The 22,434-nt window shown below is 32.5% G+C and overlaps 1 protein-coding gene across 1 annotated transcript; it reads left to right on the top strand.

Annotated features, from left to right (window-relative positions):
* Window positions 1-3,958: 3,958 nt before the first annotated feature.
* On the top strand, window positions 3,959-20,589 carry ATPsynC (ATP synthase, subunit C). Its single transcript, XM_067286924.1, has 6 exons — window positions 3,959-4,046; window positions 4,358-4,433; window positions 14,318-14,386; window positions 18,063-18,128; window positions 19,986-20,085; window positions 20,154-20,589. Exons 2-6 carry the CDS (start codon window positions 4,389-4,391, stop codon window positions 20,315-20,317), a joined length of 444 nt encoding a protein of 147 aa, XP_067143025.1. The 5' UTR covers window positions 3,959-4,046; window positions 4,358-4,388; the 3' UTR covers window positions 20,318-20,589.
* The last annotated feature ends 1,845 nt before the right edge of the window (window positions 20,590-22,434 follow it).

Genomic DNA, 22,434 nt, shown 5'->3' with positions numbered 1-22,434 from the left:
TGCCAGATAGTCGAAGTAAAAAATCGCCAAAACTTAGCGATGAAGTAGCCCAAAGTCGTCTAATCGCAAATTCGCGTAGAATTTTTAATTTCTAGACAACGAGCTAGAATATACTAGAATTTCTAGACACTAAATAAAATATTACATAAAGATATCTTATCAAATAAAATTTTTATGACAGCAAAATACTTCCAGTAATAAATTTTCATAAAAAAAAAATTTTTGTTAACTATTTTTCTTTAAGCAAAATCGATTTAAAAACGGTAAAGGTTGGTACTTAGTATTAGTTATATTATTGGTAGTACTGTTTAAAAATCTTTCAATAAAAATTTCAAAAAGTTTAAATATAAATGTTATAAAAGAATAAATCACATAAAATGCTGAAATTATAAAATGGTATGTGTAAACATTGATTAATATTATGGGCACAAAAAGTAAAATGTATTAATAATATTCAATAAAAGCATCAAATACTTCAAACATATATGGTATACATATGATCAATAATAATTGAAAACACTTGACCTATAAATTAACAACTATGTAGAGACCGTTACAAACTATAAAATAAAATTTTCCAATTAGCGACCGTTACCACCCAATTAGCGACCGCCATTAAAAGTAGTCCAATTGGCGATTTTCAGATATCTTGAGAGAAAAATCGCTAATCTGGTAACTAGCTTGTATACTTAGTCAAATGTTTTCTTAGGAGGTTTTTTCTTCTTCTTTTTCTTCTTGGTAAAGATAAGCTTGACGCTTGAAAGTGATTTGTAGAAAACAATTGTAAGTACCGCTTCGAAGCGCCAAGTTTATCTTTACCCAAAAAAAAAAAAAAAAAAAAAAAAAAAAAAAAAAAAAAAAAACTCCTAAGAAAAGATTTGACTGTCTACTAAATTGTCATAAATATTACTTATTGCAATTTTTTTACATCTCAGATGTATTTGTTTGGATATTGATTTTTTTTTTTTTTTTTTTTTGTTAATGATTGTATAATTACTTCAGGACATAAGACGACGACGTACAATTCAGTCGGCGCTCGGCTGGCGACCGCCGCCGACACTTTCAATACGCTGTTTTAAAAACAATTGCTATTAAAACTTCTAATTTGCACAAATTTAAGCTTGTCCTATTCTAATAAAATTTTTAATGAAAATCATTCGTTCTCGTGCAATTTTGTCTTTATATGTATAAATAAAGCCATACAAGTGAAACATCTCTATTTTCGTGAACGTTGACCTATTGACCCGAAAGTTTCATGAGCTTCTCGCTGATAACGAGAAAGACTTAATTTAAAAATTTCAGCTTTCTAGCCCCAGAAGATTTTTCTCTAGCAGCGTCTGCATGCTAGACAAAGAAAAGAAGAAAATATAGTTTTTTTTTTTTTTTGAGGGAGAGATTTGTTTTTTTCAATTGCTTATATTTCGGCAATCCTTTCATAGAAATAAATCTTAAATTTTGTATACTACCTAAGAAAACAAGTATCTTTCGAACGAAATATTCAGAAATACTATGGGCGTTTGGAAGGATGAGAAAACGATCCCCGAAAATCGATAATACTGATTCTTGTACATATAGTCAGTAAGGCCAGGAACACACATGCGTAATATTCGGCGTAAAATCTAGCGTAAAACAGAAAGCGTAAAAATTTTTCTGAAATTTTGGCTGAAACAGAACTGAAAATAGAGTAGAGCATGTCTCTACTTTTTACGCCGTAAAATTTTTACGCGAAAATTCCTCCAATAAAGAGAAGTCTTTTCTGTGACGTCAAAGTAGACACGTGTTTTTTATTCTAACAATGGCGGCAATGTGGGTTAACCCTACAATTGTGACGGTCTCGAAAAAACAAAAAATAAATGAAATAGAGGAGTTTATTGAATCCATTCGACCACATCAGTGTCATGTATAAAGCCACTATATTTAAACAACGTTTATGGATGGCTATAGGTGCAAAATTTCAAACAACAGGTAGGTCTAGTAGAATTGATTTATAGGCTTAGTATTTAGATTACACGCACGTTCTTTATTTGAATTCGAAATACAAGTGTATTAATTTAAATTTTCTATATTATAGCAGAGGAAGCGGAGAAAAAAATGGAAGGTACTGTACAAAGGGATAGATATATGAGAGGAAAAAATTAATAAAATTACAGTTTTCTGCCACACAATTTTACGCATGTGTGTTCCTGGCCTAAGTGACTTTTTCACTAGACGCCGAGTCATTGCCATGACACTCGATCTAATATTGAAATAAATCTAAGTATTTAAAGTACTTGTATAAAATCTTAATAATCACTATTTTGTCACTCTTAAGCCTGGACTCCACATTACATGAAAACAGAAACTCAGAAACAGAACTGAAACATACAGCGTTTTCATTTCAGTTCTGTTTTCGTTTTACCTTGAGGCTACTAGCATCGAAATGAACGTTACGTGGAAATGCGCCATCTGTTGATCAGTTCTGTAATTGTCGTAGAGTCGAACATGGACGACGCTACGGATTTCGCCATGCTTTCTCTGCATTTATCAATAACGAAATTGTTAATAATCTTTGAATTATTTACATTTTTTGTCGTACAGACATCTGTATTTTCTAAATTCTTCGATGAATAATTCCAAATCTATTTGTTTCTTCGTCCTTTTCGCTACACTTTCCGTCATTACGACAACAAACTACACGTGACTACGCGTCACAAATCCTTGCGTTTTTATTGGTTGCTGCACGACAGAAGCGCGGAACGAAAACGGAAAAGTTAAATAATTTTTAACTCTGCTTTCAGTCTTGTTTCTGTCCAACTGAACGTTCCAAAACTGAAAGTTTCGTCAGTTTGGCTTTCAGTTTTACGATTACGTCGCGGATTCTAGTACAGTAGAGAGTCGAAAATCGGAATCAATTGGGGACTGGGGTTGTTCCGATTAGTCATTTGTTCCGATTACCCATTATGTACGAAAAAATACATTGACCTGTCTGATGTTCAAATTTTTCTCCGTTGCGTGTCGCTTCGTGTTGAATTTTCGTCGATTTTAAGCCTAACGAAAATTTTTATAATAATAATCGAGGCTAACGAATCGTTAAAAATTATTTCTGCATTTTGTACAAACAACATAAATATATTGAAGAATATAAAAATTATAATATAAAAGAATATAAAAATATAAGAATATGAAAATTATACTTTAGAAGTAAATTTAGTATCAAAAACGTTCGATTCAGCACGACACAGTCCGACTGAAAATCGTGCCGATTACCGGCGATTCCGATTACCAGTGTTCCGATTAACGACTCTCTACTGTAATGTGGAGTCCAGGCTTTACTGGAGTGACAGATTATTTTTTGTAAAAGTATATACGTAATTTTTACTTTATATTGATATATATAAATCACAAAAGCACGACTCGAAACTGAAAATCCGTCCACTAGTCGGTCGCGGAAAATTATCCGCGCGATTTTGAATGATTGTAAAACGACTATCGGAAATTGAAAAATGCGCGACTCAAAATATGCATCAGAAATTTCTCCGCATCGCAATTCTGATTAATAAATTAAAATTTCTCTTGAGACATTTTAAAATCTTTACGCCCCGCGGATAATTATGCTTTTTCATACTCGTCAGAGGTTCGGCCAGGCATACGGCGTTGAGGGATGGGATCCGACATTTCGGGTCAACCTATTTATAAAAATTTCTGACTTGACGTGAATTTAGTTTTCGGAGAACGACTTTTAACTTCAAGATCAATACTCCATCGTTTACATTATGGTTGATGTTTATCACTTTTGTATTCAATTATAATGGAATCGTTGCCAACATCAAAATATTGAAAGTTTTATGAATTTATTAAGTTTACAAGAGTGAAAGAAAGTAATAAGCTTTAATAAAGAACAAACAAAACTGCTAAGATTATATAATAAGATATTCAATATAAAGATTTAATTTCGTTTTTAGCCAGCAGGGGTACTATCTCGACTATACATATCGGTATCGCGATTGCGCATCGAGACAACCTCCTCCACCTCCAACCGGCTGTTGTAGGTTCAATTTTTCAATCCGGTAAATTTAATAACTGTTAGACATGAATCGTTCGTTTTAATTATGAAATAATATATATAAAAGAATGATAATATTGTTTGTATGATTAGTTTTACAAACGGAGATAAAACGAAATATTTTCTTGTATAATATTTGTCCTTAGTAGTAATTGGGAAAGGACGTGGAAGCCATATTGGTTTTTAGCGGATAGTACGTGAATAATTTAGTTTTAGATCAAATAGTTTGAAATAAAATCTTATTTTTCATTTTTGAAATTTTGTTATTATTCAAGTAACTTAAACGTTTTGCAATAACATCATTAAACATTGCAGATTTTGCTTCGCTCCAAGAGAAAGACTGAAGATGTTCACCTGTGCAAAAATTGTTTCTCCTCTCTCGAGAAGCTTGGTAAGTTAAATAGGTGAAGTTCAATAAGTTCTCTTATTTAATATTAATAGACAAAATGTTTTAATAATGTGTTTAATAATGTGTTTAAGGTATGCATATACTTAGGATGAAAAATTATAATGCAAAATATCCACAGTAAAACATTTTGGAGTTAGAAAAAGCATAGGTTGTTGCTATATTCTAAAAATTTGGATATAATGTGTGTAATTGTCTTTACTTTTTATTGTAACAGGAAAGCAAATTATTTATCTTTGGTTTAATTCTGCCGAAGATTTCTCTAATGTCTATGCCAAGATTAAATGGTTGCATAATTACAAAAATTATGGAGACTTTTGATTTTGATTTAGTCATAACCTGAAGTCCACATAACTAAGGAAGTTGTAAATCGTTGAAATTAGTGCCTTAAATCAGCAATTCTCAACCACTGTACCGTGGCACTTTAGGGTCGATTTACACACAACGGTGACGTGCCTGCACAGTGCAGTAAGCATCGATAAATATCACACATAGCCAATCAGAGTTTTATGTACAACACTTGTGATCTGTATTCTGTCAATCATACGTGTCGTAGATGAAACTGATTGGCTGTGTGTGATATTTATCGATGTTTATGCACCAAATGGTCACTGTGCCAGCACATCACTGTTGTGTGTAAATCGACCCTTAGTGTGCCGTGAGATTTTTCAAGTGTGTCGCCACTGCGAATACCTGTACGTAAGTGATGTCAGACAAGTAGTTCAATCAGTTCTACTTTCCGACGGCACATTTGGAAATTGTAACCAGTGTTACCGGTAACTGCTGATAGTTACCGAGGAGTTTAGAAAATGTTATCTAAATAACCAACTGCGTTTTAAAAATCACTGTTGTGACGTCACTTGTCCTGCAGTACTTACCAAAGTAACTGTGTTGCTGCCAAATTAAATTATTAAAAGTGTATCGTGATGAAAAAAGATTGGAAATCATTGGCCTAAATATTCACAATTTTAGATTTATATACCATATTTTACGGACTATAAGATGCACTTTTTTCTTCGAAAAATTGCCTCCAAAATTCAGGTGTGTCTTATAGTCCGTAAAATACGGTAATGTAGAAATGACGTAGCTAATTAGGTAATCGATCTTACATGAAGTTTATCATTTTTTGTAAGTGAATAAAGTATTTTTAATAAAGAAATTTATATACATCCACAAGAGCCGAATTATCGGGCTAGAGTTGGCTATAATAAATAAATACTTAATAAGACAATTTGGCACTAGAGCTTGGCGTTAGGCGCCATCTATTACTAAACTTAATAATTATAATTAAATTAAATAAATAATTTTAATAAGTTTAGTAAGAGATGGCACCTAACGCCAAGCTCTAGTGCCAAATTGTCTTATTAAGTATTTATTTATTATAGCCAACTCTAGCCCGATAATTCGGCTCTTGTGGATGTATAGCTTTGTAACGGGTTAGTCGTTATTTATTGAAATTTATATAATTATGTACAAGATGGGCTTAAATAGGCTTGGCCGAATATTACGTAATGGAAAGGAGAAATGCGAAGATGTTAATAAGTCAGTGAATAATGTCATAATTGATCGAGGAATGTCACAAAGATGGAATTACCTGTATGAACCCTGCGTGTATTAAAAAAAAAATTCTTTATGAACTTAAAAAAATTCCTCTCATTACAAATTCAGAAGCCAATATTGAGTAATGTTACATACTCATGCCATATTGTCATTATTAGCCAAAATCAAGTTTTTCATAATTGCATTTCCTTCTACAGATTAAAAATGAGTACTGTAAGCATCCTTACGTTTTTGGCTGTTTTCTAAGAAAGTCCCTAAAATGCCTTTGCAGGTGAAAACACCCTATGCCGAGAGATTAATCTCTCAAGCTGACAACACTGTTGCCACTTCTAAATTTAAATTAATATATAGTGAAATTCCGTTAACATGGCATTTGGTATGCCAGCAAACCTGATAAGCCAGCATGTTCAGCTTGCCTTTGGGTGGAGTTTTGTGCACTGGGTATTCGCCTGTATTTATACGTAACTAGGTAGCCAGTTAATTAAAACTAAAAATAATTAAATTTTAAATTTTAAAACTTCTTTATATCGAAACAAAAACTGAAATTGTAGCTGAAATAAAATCTTAAAATAAAAAGTTATCCGAACAACCCCAGTCCCCAATTGATTCGGATAAATGACGCTCTACTGTAATTATAACACCAATGGTTAACCAAAACAATTTTTGACATATACAGTGCACTGTATTTATAATTTTTAATATAATAATGTGATATATCACATTATTTGGGACCAGTAAATGAATAATTATTTAAAAAAAAAATAATTCATTTACTCTAAAAAAACAACAAGGCTCCTGGGGAGAATGGGATAGTATTGGAAATGATAAAAGCAGGTGGTGTGAAATTGGAACTAGAGATAGGCAAACTTGTTAAGAAAATCTGGAAAAGTGAACAGATACTGCAAGATTGGAATAGAGGAATAATATGCCCAATACACAAAAAAGGAGACAAACTAGATTGTGGTAACTACAGAGGAATTACTTTATTGAATATAGTTTATAAAATTTTTTTAAAAATATTAGCAGAGAGGTTAGCAGTATACATGGAAAATATAGTGGAAGATTATCAGTGCGGTTTTCGTAATAACAGATCAACTATAGATCAAATCTCCACAATAAGGTTAATTCTGGAGAAATGCTGAGAGTATAATATTGAGATACACCAACTTTTTATTGACTTTAAAAAAGCTTATGATAGTATTAGAAGAAAAAGTTTGGGAGAGTTTCCAGGAATTGGGAATACCTTAAAAACTTATAAATATAACAAAGTTAACTTTACAGAAGAAGGAAGGCAGAGTTAAGATTTAGGGATATGTCAAGAGCATTTGCAATAAAGAAAGGACTCAAACAGGGAGATGCACTTTCTACAGTTTTATTTAACTTAGTATTAGAAGTGGTAATGAGGAAATGGATGTAAATGCAGGAGGAACAATTTTTAAGAAACATTTACAGTGCTTAGCATTTGCGGATGATATAGTTATATTGGGGAGATCTAAAGAGGTAATCGAAGAGGCATTTAAAATAATGGAAGTAGCAGCAATAGATAAAGGCCTAACAGTTAATGATGGAAAAACAAAATATATAAAGTTAATTAGAAAAGATTGTCGGGCCAGTGGACAAATTCTACATATAAAGGACCATAAACTTGAACAGGTGAATAAATTTCAATACTTAGGAACTCAGCTAACAGAAAAGAATGAAATTGATGAGGAAATTAAGGCAAGAGTGACAGCAGGAAAAGGAAGCTATTATACTTTAAGACAAATTCTAACATCTAAAGAAATATTAAGATGCAGTAAGATTAGAATATATAAAACCAGTAATCATGTATGGCTCCAAACATGAACAGTTGAGACGATTTGAGAGGTAGATTTTGAGAAGAATATATGGGCCAGTACAAGAGAGGAGAGTGGAGAATAAGAAGTAATAAAGAACTTGAAGATTTATATGTAAATTCTGATATTGTGACAGAAATCAAAAGAGGGAGATTTCAATGGATTGGGCATTTGGAAAGAATGGACCTGGAGAGAAATGTGTGTCAAGCATATAGAGAAAGACCAGAGAGGAGGTGGAGAGGAAGACCACGAAAAAGATGGGATGAGGATGTGGAGGTTGATTTGAGAAGGATGGGTGTGAGCTGCTGGAGAAGAAAGGCTCAAGATAGATAGGAATGGGTGAAAATCCTGGATGAGGCCAAGATCCTTCAAGGACTATGAAGGCCAGAGAGAAGAAGAAATGAATTATTTTCTCCCACATATTCTGAATTCTGGTAAATGGTTCCACTATTAATAATAAAATATTGTTAAATATATTAAAAACCAGAAGGGAGGGAAACTAACAATGCACTTACTATTATTAAAATAATTGGATTGCAGTTGTTCACATGAAAACAGATACTTAGGTGAAACCGGAAGAAAATTGAAGAACACATATATATGCCATCAAAAACAATTTTGATATCATCAGTGGCACAACACTGCAATACTGAAGGTTGCAAAATTTTAATAGTGTCAAGAGTATTCTGACAGAAAACAATCAGTTAAAAAGAAGACTACAGGAACACACAGAAATTCTGAAAATACAGAAAGAAATTAGAATTAATAACAATGTGGGACTGAAGCTACATGAGGGGTGGAATGATGTTGTTTTTACATAACCTGAACAGATGTGGGAGTAACGTTGTAAAATGAATTGTAACAAGGCAGTTGGCTTCACACAGTCTTATGGATTTGGTGTATTTGTTTTGTTTAAGGTCTGGAAACCAATTATTTTAATAATAATAAGTTCATTATTAGTTTCCCTCCCTTTTGGTTTTTAATATTCTTAACACTATTTTATTATTAATAGTGGAACAGTCTACCAGAATTCAGAATATGTCGGAGAAAATAATTCATTTACTGGTCCCAAATAATGTGATATATAAGGATGCAATGGCTGATTACTGATTAATCGGCCATGCATTATTGGCCGATTAGTGTTAATTTATTGTGTTCATAGTGTGAGATCCTGGAGTTAATTATAATGTGGAAAAAAAAACCCATTTTTCTCTGCCTTGTATTTCCATCTTCCTCGGGTCAGATAAACAAGACGATCGAATATCCTTGCAAAATCAACAATCTCTTCCTTTGGGAAAGTTTCTAAAATAATCTCAACACTTAATTGTTGATGCATGGAAACTTCAATATTATTTAAAAAGCTGAAGTGTTTGTGTTTAACAGAAACAATATATTTCTTTAACTGCCAATATTTGGACAGTGACTACAATTCTCCTCTTTTAAGTGTAACAGCCCACAGTTGAAAGATGATTTCCAGCAGAAAAGAGCTGTTCTGCAAATTGTTCCCTTTAAAGGTTCCCACACAACTACACGAATCGGTGAACAGATGAAAATTGCTCTTGAACAGTATAAGTTGACAAGTGATAAGATACTCTTAGTACTGAGAGATTCTGCAGCAAATATGGTAGCTGGAATTAGGAATTGCAACTTAGAAGCATTATCATGCTTTATACATTCACTGCAGCTGACACTAAATGAATACATATTTTCTCAACAAGATGTGACAACTATAATCACAGTTAATAGAAATATTGTCACACATTTTAATCATTCTGCTGTAGCTGTAAGCAAATTGGAAGATTTGCAAGACAAGTTAGGTTTGCAGAAACACAAATTAATTCAAGAGGTTCCTACTTGCTGGAATTATACATACATGTTGGAACAGCAAAAAGCTCTTGTCACATATGCTATAGATAATAAAATTCCTACATTGAGCCCATATCAGTGGTCTCGTTGAAAAAATTGTTCTACTTTTAAAACCATTCAAAGAAATTACTATGGAAGCCAGAAAAATGAGAAACCACCTCATCTTTAATAATTCCCACAATAGAGACACTGCTCTTTGCTTTTGATAAGAATAATTTCAATAGTTCCTTTAGTGGCATTAATACCACAATAGAGGAACTAGAAAATCTAATAATAAAAAAAGATTTTCAGCATATATAGAAAACAAGTCTTTATGCTAAGATTCAAAATGAAATTTCAAAAAGAAGGTAGGGTAGAGAAAATAAAAAGATTTACAATTGATAGCTTAGAAGATATTGATAATTCAAAATCTCAAGCAGAATTAAATTCTAAAGCTTCTGCTTCTGGAGATGATTAAGGTGAGGAGAATCTCTAAGTTTTTCTAATTTATTTGATGAATTAGCTTCTGGTAAACGAAAGAATAAAGAAAAGCATGTTTATTTGATGTTGCATGCATCAAATGCCCTCTTTAATTCTGACATATATATATATATAGGAGGTATGTCAATGATATCTTTATTTTATGGAAAACTAAGCCCAATATAAACAGGTTCATCGATGCAATGAATAACAACCCGTATGGACTCCACACCACGCTTGACCAAATAAGCAACTCAAATGCAAACTTCTTAGATATCCATATGCAATTAGATGGCAACACAATATCCACTAAGGTCCATTACAAGCCATGCTACACTCCGTTATTCATCCCTGCTGTTTCAGAGGACCCCTTCTCTTACAAGGTAGCTGCCTTCTGGGCCCTTACGAAAAGAGCGTTCATGCACCACTCCAAAATCGAGGACACCATATCTGAAATAGAGTGCATCCAGAACATAGCCACAAAACACGGCTATAGCCATACATTGGTTTATAACCTTGCATCTGCATATTATACACAAATGCATCATACTGACAACACCAACACATGCACTAATGACTCCAATATCACTCTATCGCGTGTCGTGGTAGAATATAATAAACACCTAGACTCCATTTACAGGGAAATTGCCGCATACACCAACAAAAAGATTGCTTACAAGAGGCATAACACTATATATGACCTCATGTGCAATTCCAAGGACAACGTAGATAAAAGAATGGCACCGGGGGATATACTCTGTTCCATTATGGGATGGCAGATTCCAAAGAGAGCTTGTATACATCAGTTCAACGAAATGGTCACTCGCAAGCATCTACGCGAGCACAAGTATGATATTGAGCACAACAGAGGCACCACTGCCCTCTCCACGTATGCCTCAACCCCGGGCATAAGTGCTCATCTGCAAAACGCAGAATTGATTAAACTCTCCCACTGATTGGACCATCTACGGACCCTGGAAACTCTGGAAATATATTAAGCTTGACTGCGCACAACTTGCATCAATTCTAGAGATGCATGTAACATTTCTCAAGGTTGGAAGTTTTGTTATGAAGGGGAAGTTCCCCACAGCTCTATTTAATGTACATACATCCCTATCCCTTCGTTTATATATGGAATGTACTGACCTCAAATGTACGAACATTTTTGACGATAATTTATACTTCATCTTATCTGAAGGTTGTCTTATCCACCAAGATATACTCTTGGTGGATAAGACAACCTTCAGATAAGACGATGTATAAATTTTTGTCAAAGTTTTATAGTTTTAGCATATATCTGTCCTATAAGACAACCCCCAAACTATCAACGGCCTATGAATTTAGTTTAGATCGGCAATCATTATCTGAATAACAATACTGTATAGCGTATATGGAATTATGTCCTATTTGTAATTTTTCGAATGAACAAATTTTATTTTCTTGCATCTGGCGATTTTTGCAAACATTCGCACTAATTCGGGCATTTGGGTAATGACCTTGACTATTTACAAAAACATCCTATGAGCTATTCTATTTTGTGCACATACCCTACTCTCTTCAAGTAAATAATTACGGTTTGTCTGTCTTTTTATAATGGTTTTAATTTATATAAATTTCAATCTAATTTTTTTGTATCTGTCCTATAAGACAACTCCGGATTTTTGGGGCCAATTTTTTATGGTTCAACTATTGTCTTATTCGCCAAGATATATGGTAATTGCATTGTGTTATTGTGCCACACGTATTACGTATGTCAACAGCACATATGATTCCATAGCAACATGAATGCACAGCGGTTCTATTCAAAAGTTTGAATACGTTCTGAAAGAGTTTTGAAGTTGTAACAAATCTCAATAGTTATAACCTGAGGAAGACTGAGTTAACGGTCGAAAACGTTTGTTTTCAATTAACTATTACTGGTTTTTTCAAAGGTTGTTTGGAGTGAATTATATGGTTCTGATACTACAAGCAATGATTCCATAAACTAAACTTTCTGAAGGAATATCAACGAGTGAGAAGAAATTGTGCTATTTAATAACTGAAGCATTGGCTCCCTATTTCCAAAAAAAATGTTGAAGAAACCTACTCTTCATTCTTTACAATTAGTTATGATGAAACCAGCAATGTGGAAAGAAAGTTACAAATAATGATTAGGTTTTGGTCTGAGCAAAAAGAACAGCTTGTCTGCAGACACCTAAATACATGTTTCCTTGGATGGGCTAATCCAGAAACATTGCATATACACATTATCAAGATGTACAGAAGCATATCTTGTTTGTTGAAGTTCCTTCCATGAAAGCAGAAGTACTTCAAGTTATTTAGAGTGCAGAAATTTTCACAAAATATAAATAATTTTTTTCAAAGAGAAGAACCCCTATCTAATACATGTCCTGTACAGCAAACTGTGGGACTGTCAAAATTCTAGTAACTAGCTTTAGAAGAAAGTAGATATTTTAAAGCTTGTCTTTCAGTCTAAGTTTGTTATGCCTGATAGTAATGTATTAAATGCAAAGAAATTATTTGACAAGACAAATCTTTTGCCATTAGAGGAAATTATTTGCATGCTGAGGCTGCCAATGAGTTGAGTAAATTATCTCAAAAAAATCAATTGCATTTTTGCAGTTGCTTACAGAAACACTACGTTGTGGCTTCCACATATATGATAGAAAAAGCTCAAATTCAATAGAGTGAAAAAAAGCACCTATTAAGGACATTGTAAGCATTGCAAGAGCTCTTCCATGTGACATTGCTGAGGATACTTTGCAGGACGAGTGGTGGCTACTTCAATTTGAGCGAGTTGAGAGTGATTGGACAGACTCAGCAGATGAGAGAATCGATTATTATTGGAGTCAGCATTTTAAATTGATTGACTCTCTTGGTAATGCAAGATATCCCAGCGTAACCAATATGGTCACACTGGAATACCTTGCATTGATCCCCTCTCATGGCACTGCTGATGTGGAATGGGGATTTTCATTTTCATGCTGGGCACTTCCTCCTGATAGAGCATCAATGTCAGAAAGAATGCTTAATTCACTTTTGTTAAGGAGGGACTAAACATGTATGACCAAAGCCTACACCTTGTACCTATAACAAACAGTGGCGTAGCAAACATAACTGGTGCCCCTCTCCCCCCTCCAGAAACGGATATAGTTTGTCTTGGACACCATTTGGGTGCCCTTCTGCGAGTGGCACCCAGTGCATAATACACCCACTTGCACCCCTGTTGCTATACCACTGATAACAAATGATATACTGAAATTAGCTGCCTCAGCACACACAAATTATCAAGAACAATTGGAAAATGAAAAAGTTAAAAGAACAAGAGAAACAGAAAAAAAGAGCAGAAGAGGAATCACAAACATTTTGAAGAACATCAAAAGGAAGCTGTTGTGACAAGTAAAGGATTATAGCACTGCAGCAGAGTTTAAAATAAAAAAGCAGAAGAAAGTGAAATACCCAAGACAGGCCAAGTTTTGTTAGAAGCAGGAAACAAAAAACTGGAGAAGGCCGTTAATAGCAAGAACATGAATGAAATATGGGCAGCACATGTCATGCTTGCTAGTGTTAAGTGTTCAAAAGTAAGAGGAAGCAAAAAAGAAAGCTGAAAAAAAAATCTAGAAAAATCTTGTTAAAAAGATTTTTTTAAGTATTAATGATTTACTGGAAATATTACAGTATGTACAGAAAGTTTTAAAATGTATTTAATCATAACAATAAGAAGAAAAACTTTTACTGCTATTTTGCCAAGTTTTCCTTCCATATTTTCACTTTGTTATGTCACTATTGTATTCACTTTTTCTGTGTTTCAACTCACTTTTCTCATTTTTTCAGAGGGAAAATTGCACTCTGAGGCCTGCAACCATTCCATTCTAAATAAACATGTCCACATCTTATTTCTCCAGCAACTTTTAATGTCAGATGCTAATGCTTTGTGATTGTTTGAAGATGAACAATACATATCAAAGCATTAACATCTAACATTAAAAGTTGTTGGAGGAATATTTGGAATTGTTTGTGATTTTAAATATGTAACATTGGAATTTGTTTTTTTATTTTATTAGAATTGTTCTTTTCTATTTGATGATCTAAACTATTTTTTCTCTCACAAATTTTTAATAAACACAATATTCAATTTTTTTTTCCTAGGTTGCCAGCAGTTCTCGCAATTTTGTCAGACCACTTAGTTCATTCATAGTAAACAAGCCAAGGGAGGAGGTAAGTAGTCAGTTTTCAAGTTAATTCATTAAAGTGACTTTTTTAAAATTGTGTGATGTATAGAGTTCACTGCAGTACCATAATCAAGCTTTAATCATGATCAAAGCATAGAGGTGCAATATCTGCACCCTGGACAGGGAACTCTTTTCAGTATATTTAAGACTTTTGTATTTTTTCTTGTGTAAATATTAGGGTAGATGTACCAGTTTTGGCCAGTGTACCAGTTCTGGCCAGAAAACAAATTTAACTTAAAAATATAATCATTACATATTCAAATCTGTCCAATGAAACAAACTTTTATTGTTAACTGTGTGAACAGTTAACAATAAAAGTTTGTTTCATTTGTGATTATATTTTTAAGTTAAATTTGTTTTCTGGCCAGAACTGGTACTACACTGGCCAAAACTGGTACATCTACCCTACATCCAGAAATTTACCTTATTCAATTCTGGGTAAGAGGTTAGGGCAGTGTTTTCAGCCAGGGTGCTGTGGGACACTAGAATGTTGCAATGACTTCTGGGGTCTGTAAAATAGGTGTGAGCAATATCATGACTTTTCACATGTGTTTTTAGTAAAAGTGCAATAGCTCTACACTGACAGAAAAGTGTCGAAAGAAAAAGAAATTATGAAGTTGTGGTGCCACTATTAGAAAAAGATTGAAAAACACTAGGCTAGATTATACAGCAACAAAGTAAAATCTGGATGGACTCTTCATTCAACATTTACTGTATACAAATAATAAATAAATGTGCAATGTTTATAATTAAATTTATCTTTTCCATCATATTCTGAATTATTAATCAAATATTTTCATTTAAATTTCAATGTGTTAGTCTTAAATTTTAAAAATCTGTGTATAGAATATATTAATACTAAATCAAAATCTCTTTCTAGTTCATTAAGGTACTTGTATATGAATTATTTTTTATAAATTATTATGAAGCTTACTTAATATAAATTAGTCTTATTGCATTTATTTTACTGTTTAATTTCATTTAAAATAATTAGAAGCAAAAATGTGCCCAATTTTCCCTTGTCATAGTAATACTCCTCCCATCCAGTATAAAGCGCGTCTGAAAATTTCTCAAGTTGACCTTTTGTTTTTCTATTTTAATTTTGTTATTAAAATAAACATTATTGTAAATTAGATTTTGTCAGGAGGATCTTAATTTGCATGCAGAAATGAATACTTAACTTTGAAAGTATTTACACACAAAATGTTACAATTTGTATACAAAGTTATTCTGCAAGGCTTAATGGCTAATTTATTTATCAGAAGTAGATGCTCAAGAATTAGTTTTAAAAATTACTTTGCATATTTAAGTGAAAATAAGTGCATCAAAATGTTAGATCCATTTCTATTTCTTTTTGTGTTTTATATATTTACCTCACTTCATAGCACTGGTATAGTCCCAAATCATTTGTGTATTGTGGTGTAGTATTTTTGATAATTTGAGATTTGTTGACATTTCCACATATTTAAAGGCACTTGATTGTGTTTTAAAAAACTGTCAAAATCACAGCTTGGAATATAGGTGGTATTCCATACATGAAATTGCACATAAGTTGAGTAGAAGTGTGATTGTCATCTTTTTTTACAGATGAGAATAATTGTGGATATCCTGTGGTATTCTTTCCATAAGTTTTTAGCCAATGTAAAGAGAGAGATGTGTTTTGTTGTGCCAGCAACAGTTTCAGCTTTGCATTTAAAATTTTGAAAGAATGTGTTATAAGTGGTTATCTTCAAACCATCCAAATACAAAAATTGCCAAACTCAAGACACAAGGTAAAGAAGAACCCTCTTTGACTGACTATGACTAACACAAGTTGCGAGATTGGAATTTGCAAAATAGTGATATGGATTGTAAAGTAAAAGAATCATTTTTCTAGATGAAAAATGGTTAATTTTGATGGTCCTGACAGACTCAAGTGTTAGTTAATGGTGTAATTTGAGAAAAGGTGGGATGATATCCAAATAGAAAATGTGTTAGGATCACTAATGGTTCTGTTAGTTGTTTGCTGGAACAGGAAATGCAATGTTTTCTGTTCTGGGGAAAAATGAACTTAAGATTAAAAATTTGTGTAGGAGTCTCTAAAAGTCAAATTTTTTGAAGTCATAACAAAGAAGAAAGGGATAGTACTCATTAATTTATAGTCCAAGTAAATAATTTAAAAGATTTCAATAAATATGTATAGATTGTGTTTGTATCATTTTGATAAACCATTTTCACTTATCTGTACAAAATAATTGAAAGTAATTCTTGAGCATCTATTTATTAATACTATATTACAAGAATATGGTTACCTATGATAAATTCTTCATTAAGGTTAACTTTTAAACTAAGGTGACAATCTAGTAGTGTTCATTAACATTTTGATGTGAAGTGTAGTGTTTTACATTTTAATATCTTCAAAATTATATTGATCTTGCAACCAAAGTTGCAGCAGTAGTTTTATCAATATCAATAATAGTTTTTTATGAGAGATAGTGTCTTTATTTTTAATGCTGTATTAATATTTTATATTTAACAGATGAAAAAAAAAGCGAAAAATGTAAATATATTTTAAAAACTTTAGGTTAATAATTACAGTGGACTCTCCTATAGTGTCCACTGTAAGTACTATGTATTATTGCTCACACCTATAGCCTTATGAACTATAGGAAATCGCATTATACAAATTCATGTTATAGAGGAGTTCACTGTGTAACACTATAATATTTGTTACTGTATAAACCTTTCTCTGAACATAATTGGTTTAGATATGATACTGTGACTACAGTGCCATCTGGTAACAGTATTTAAAATTAATTATTCCAAAAATATAACATTAAATCAAACCCATATAATAATTATTTTAGGATAGAATTTAAAATATTTGTAATTGTATGAGTTGTCTGTTTGACTGTTGTTTAAGTATTGACTATTGTCCTAAGGACAGTGATAAACCTAAAAACATGTTAAAAATGCTTTCCTTTATGGACAACTTTATTAACAAGCAGAAATAAAAAAAATGTATTACTGATTTAATTACATTTTATGTAGTTAGAGAATGAAAAATAATTTGACTTATTCAAGCAAAATGGAAACAGATACATTAAAAAATTCATATAAATTTTCATGGTTTTAATGATGTGTGGAATTAACAAATCAGTTTTCTTTTTTTTTTCCTAAGCATAAGTGTACAATAACTGTAACTGTTTCCTTGTTGATTCCAAGTGTGCTAAATGTTTCTGCTTCTCATATCAAACCTATGCACTAATTAGAAAAATCATTGCATGAACTGGTTTTACCTAGCATAGATTCATGTCATTGTTGGATATATCATCTCTAAATGAGAATCCACTCCCCTTTCCAAGAACTGCATGTTAGGAGGGTCTTTACACAAAAACTTTAACTCCAGACTTACCCAGTGTACCTAACTCCCACCCATGACAAGCTCAACAAGCTGGCTTATCAGTTGCTGACACACAATTGGATGCTAGGTTAACAGAATTTCACTGTATTGGAAAAATTTTCCATTCAGAAATTTTCCAAAAATTCATTGTCAGTTATTAGCCTTATCAGTTTTCTGCTTTAGTTGTAAAATCATTGTTACATTTTTTTATAAATAATTCTGTGGAATATGAGCAATGTTTTTAAATTAATAATTGATTGACATAATTTTATTTTTCTAGGTTCCACCTAAATCTTCATTGCTTACTGGATTAAATCTAAATGCACCTAGTCCATTATTGTCTCAGGTAAATATAACATTTTCATATTTATTGGTTATGGTTTAATGTAATGCTCTATTTTCCTTTTTACCTGATTCCTATTCCTTTTTCAGAGAGTAATTTATTGAATTGATGGTGTGTGTGTGTGATCCCTCATATGACACAGTAGTTATGTTTTGTTTTATATAGCACAGATTCACATAACACTACTTTTTCAGAACAAAGGTTAGGTTCCAAAAGTTAGCAAAAGTATACTATTCTTTTTTGTCACTAAGAGAAATATTTGTTAAAGCAATCAATAATTAACTAAAAATCACAATTAAAAGTACTGTATCACATGTTACTGTTAATTTTAGTTAAACAAGGGTGTTTTCTTTTTTCAATATATATTGAGTTTCATCATTTGATCTTTGTCAATCTTGTTCAGAAATATTAGCAACACCTTCATTTTTCTTATCATAAAAATTTTTTATGGATGATGATAAAGTAAAACTGTTAATAATTGAAAATTTGTTCTAAGGGCCCTTGTTTTTCAGTCTAGTATCAAGCAATTTTTTCCAGAATTTGTATTCGAATACCGAATTGTTTGATTTGGGAACAGTTCAAGTACCAAGATACTGCTGTATTTTATTTGTCATTTTTACAAATGATTACGTATCTATGGTTAAAGAAAAAGTTTAATCACACTTACCTAAAAATGTTTAAATAAACTTTACTAAATACAAAGATTAATCTATAAAACCAAAGCACAATGACTGTCTTAAAGGTTAATGTCTGTCTTAAAGGTAAACATTAACCTTTAACATAATGCAAAAGCTGAGACAAAGTACAATTTTATTTACTTCTATCAGTTTTCATTGCACAAAACAAATTGAAAATCCAATATTCTACAATCCATGGGCAAATTTGAGGCAACACATATGCTTACTTGAATAAAAAAAATATTGAATAATGGCATTTGTGCTTAAGAATTGTAAAATTTTGTATGGACGATTTTCTGAATTTTTAAGCTATGTTAGAGCAAAACCATATTGTATGAGGGATACCTGTATAATAGCTTATGTGAAATATAGGTTCTTTATTTTTCATAACGATTTTTGAAATAAAATTGTTGAATGTTGAGAAGTAAAAGAAATCACGGTCATCTCACAAATTGCACCTTACAGTGTTAGTTTTTCTAGTGGTTTATATGAATAGATTGAGCTCTACAGTATTTTAATCTTAACTTCATAGGAAAAGTACTGTACATATGTCACTTGCTACACTGTTTGCTTTCTTTCCTCCCAAAAATAATCAGTACAGTAGGGCAACAGATCACACCTCATTCATTGCCTGTGTGTGTGTTATTCTCAGGTACTTTGCCAACAGGCTGCCCACATGTCATGTCATGTCACGTCTTAAACAAATAAAACTGTATATTCTTGGTAATCTTGCATTTTCACTTTGTGCAGGGAGTGATTGGATTAGCAAGAATCTACTGAATCATACATTCCATGTTTGACCTGGTATGTCGTCACTTCAATATATTCTACTATTTGGATAGAAAATACATTCAAGATGAAAATTCAATTTAGAAATCAGATTTTTTTTTCCTTAACAGTTTAAGCTCCTCCATGTTGACTGTTGTATGTGTTTGTCTGTGCTTTGTGCAAAATTGCAAAAATAATTCAAGTTTGTCTTAAGTTTGTAAGAAATTTGTTTATCTGAATGGTAATTGTGACTTTAAGAAACATCAATTATCTCAACTTTTTAACTAACTGAAACTTTTGAAATTTGAATGTCATTATCTGAGAACACTAAGAATAAAAATATGGTAATCTCGAGCTGTTATAACTTTAAATAATTTCAAAGTTTAACATATAAACTTAATTTTTTTCTTAATAGATTACCCGTAGTTTGCAAACAAGTTCAGTTTGTAGAGATATTGACTCTGCTGCTAAATTTATTGGAGCAGGAGCTGCTACTGTTGGTGTAGCTGGTTCAGGTATGTTTTCTTTTAATTATAGAATTTTTTGTGATTTGATTACAGTTAATATGTATTTGATTTTGTAGGTGCTGGTATTGGTAGCGTATTTGGAAGTTTAATAATTGGCTATGCCAGAAATCCTTCTCTCAAACAACAACTATTCTCTTATGCCATTTTAGGATTTGCATTGTCTGAAGCTATGGGTTTGTTTTGTCTTATGATGGCTTTCTTACTGCTATTTGCTTTCTAATAGCAATTATGTCATCAGTACTACAACTGGCCAATTTTCTCAACATTTTAAAGGACCAGTAGTTATATTCACTGCCACTTGGCTCATCGTGAATTAAATCAATATTTGGGGGGAATATGTAGTGATTTAACAAGATTTACATTGGGATGTCTGCGGTTAACAGATGTCTATAATGAATCAGTGGTAGTGTTTCATTTATTGGGAAGAATTTATTTCCATAGATTAATGTTATGTAAAAATATAGAGAAATAAAATGAGATTTTTGAAAAGTGCTTTTCTGTGTTAAATAAAAACAAATTGCAAAATTATTTGGGGAAACTACTGGGTTAATGTAAGTTTTAAAGTGCAACGGTGTTTTCAAAAACAAAATCAGCAACCAGTTGCTTAACATTCCCGGCGACATTTGAAACAACGTGTATGGCACCATCTCTTATCAAAAGTGTAATCATTAGTTTTGTACCATTTTATAATTAAAAATATTGAGGACAGGGATGGTTTTATAAAAAAAATTTAAATGCTAATAACGAGTGAAATCGTTAAGTCCTACCTTACTGGAGATACACCCTCGACCTTTAATCACCAAAATTAATAGCATTGATCCCTTAAAAATCCCTGCAAGATTTCAGAAATTTCCGATAAAACGAACGAGTTATTAAGCTTTAAGGAGTGTGAGCAAAACCGTGCCCCCATACAGAAATTACCTCTGAATTTGCATTTTTCGACGTTTTAAGGTTCCGAGTCAAAAAGATGATGGCATTTTTTGACCTCTACTTCTCTCTGTTGTATATAACAGCCGATAAAGTAAAACTGCTGAATAAAACTGGCTGTTTTGGTTGAAAGAACTCGGAAAATACAATTTTCATATTGTCGAACTGCTTTCCATCCAAGTTATTGCGTGGAGCGGAAGAGAGTAGTTGGATGATATATGGGAGAATCTCAGCCGAGATCAAGCATCTCGGGTTATGCTAGATAAGATATAACCCAGCGGTTCCCAAAGTGGGCGGTGAGTAAATGTAGGGGGCGCTGGAGGCAGGATACCGAACGGTGACCAAAGGCAAAAGTTGGGGTCACGGACAGCCATTTCCTTTCCTCTGTTAAATGGATAAGAGGAAATATTGCATTTAATGGTTTACAGATGTTGAGAACAATGTACGGTAAAGGCACAAAGTGTGAGATTCATAGAAAAGCTTTCCTAAGAATATTTCCAATCCTTTCTCACAAGAGAAAATGGGTTAGGGGACGTTGGGTATAACTTTATGGAACAAAGGAGCGGTGGATCGAAAAAGTTTGGGAATCACTGGTCTAACCATTCTAACGTCACGAAGAAAGTGCACCGTTTTCATCTATGGACATAAGCGTCTTGGACATTTGTCGTGTGGGTTGGCTTCCACCAGCTGCATCATGTCATCTAATGGGACGGAAGACCTTCTTAAGCATGGCTTATTCTTCGGCTTCATATTATTTAGTTTTAAATTTACTAAACCGACTGTAGACTCGAAGACGACATTCTTGACAAACGATTGCATCATACAGCATTAAGATACAGCTTTTATACCAAATGGATAATCGCAGAGTGCATGTATGAATTTGATCGTGAGAAAGCATTGGCACACTTGACATATTTAAAGTTTATTGCCACATAAGATGCGTTGCAAAAATATAAGGCCATTCTAACTTTTTGGAATAATAAAAATATAAATTTTTTATTCAAAAAATCAAAAATAATGGTGGTGCAAAAATATAAGGCTAGTTACATTTTTAGCAAATCAAAAAAAATTTACTATTACCTATAATTTGATAATTATAAAGAGATGGCAGCAATCCATAATTAAATAAAGACACAATTGAATTTATATCACCATTAATTGTTGTGATACCTCTATCAAGTGGTGATATTCGAAATAGTTAACAAGGGTTCGCTAGCAGAAAATTTTTCCCTGACAATCACCGACAAACGAAATGGAAGTTTTGGCTAGAAATAAATACAATACCTTTTCTTGCGATATATGTAATAATCAGTGGCGTATTTGGAACGTAACGAGTCCTGGGCGAAGACCAGGTAACAATAGTATATTAGTGCTGTCGACCTCCTGTTTTTTTTTTTTTTTAGGCAGAGA

Source organism: Centruroides vittatus, unplaced genomic scaffold (genome assembly GCF_030686945.1).
Source record: "Centruroides vittatus isolate TY-2023 unplaced genomic scaffold, ASM3068694v2 scaffold_386, whole genome shotgun sequence".
NCBI lineage: Eukaryota > Metazoa > Arthropoda > Arachnida > Scorpiones > Buthidae > Centruroides > Centruroides vittatus.
Note: the sequence above shows the minus strand (reverse complement) of the source record. Positions and strands in the feature narration are given on the sequence as shown.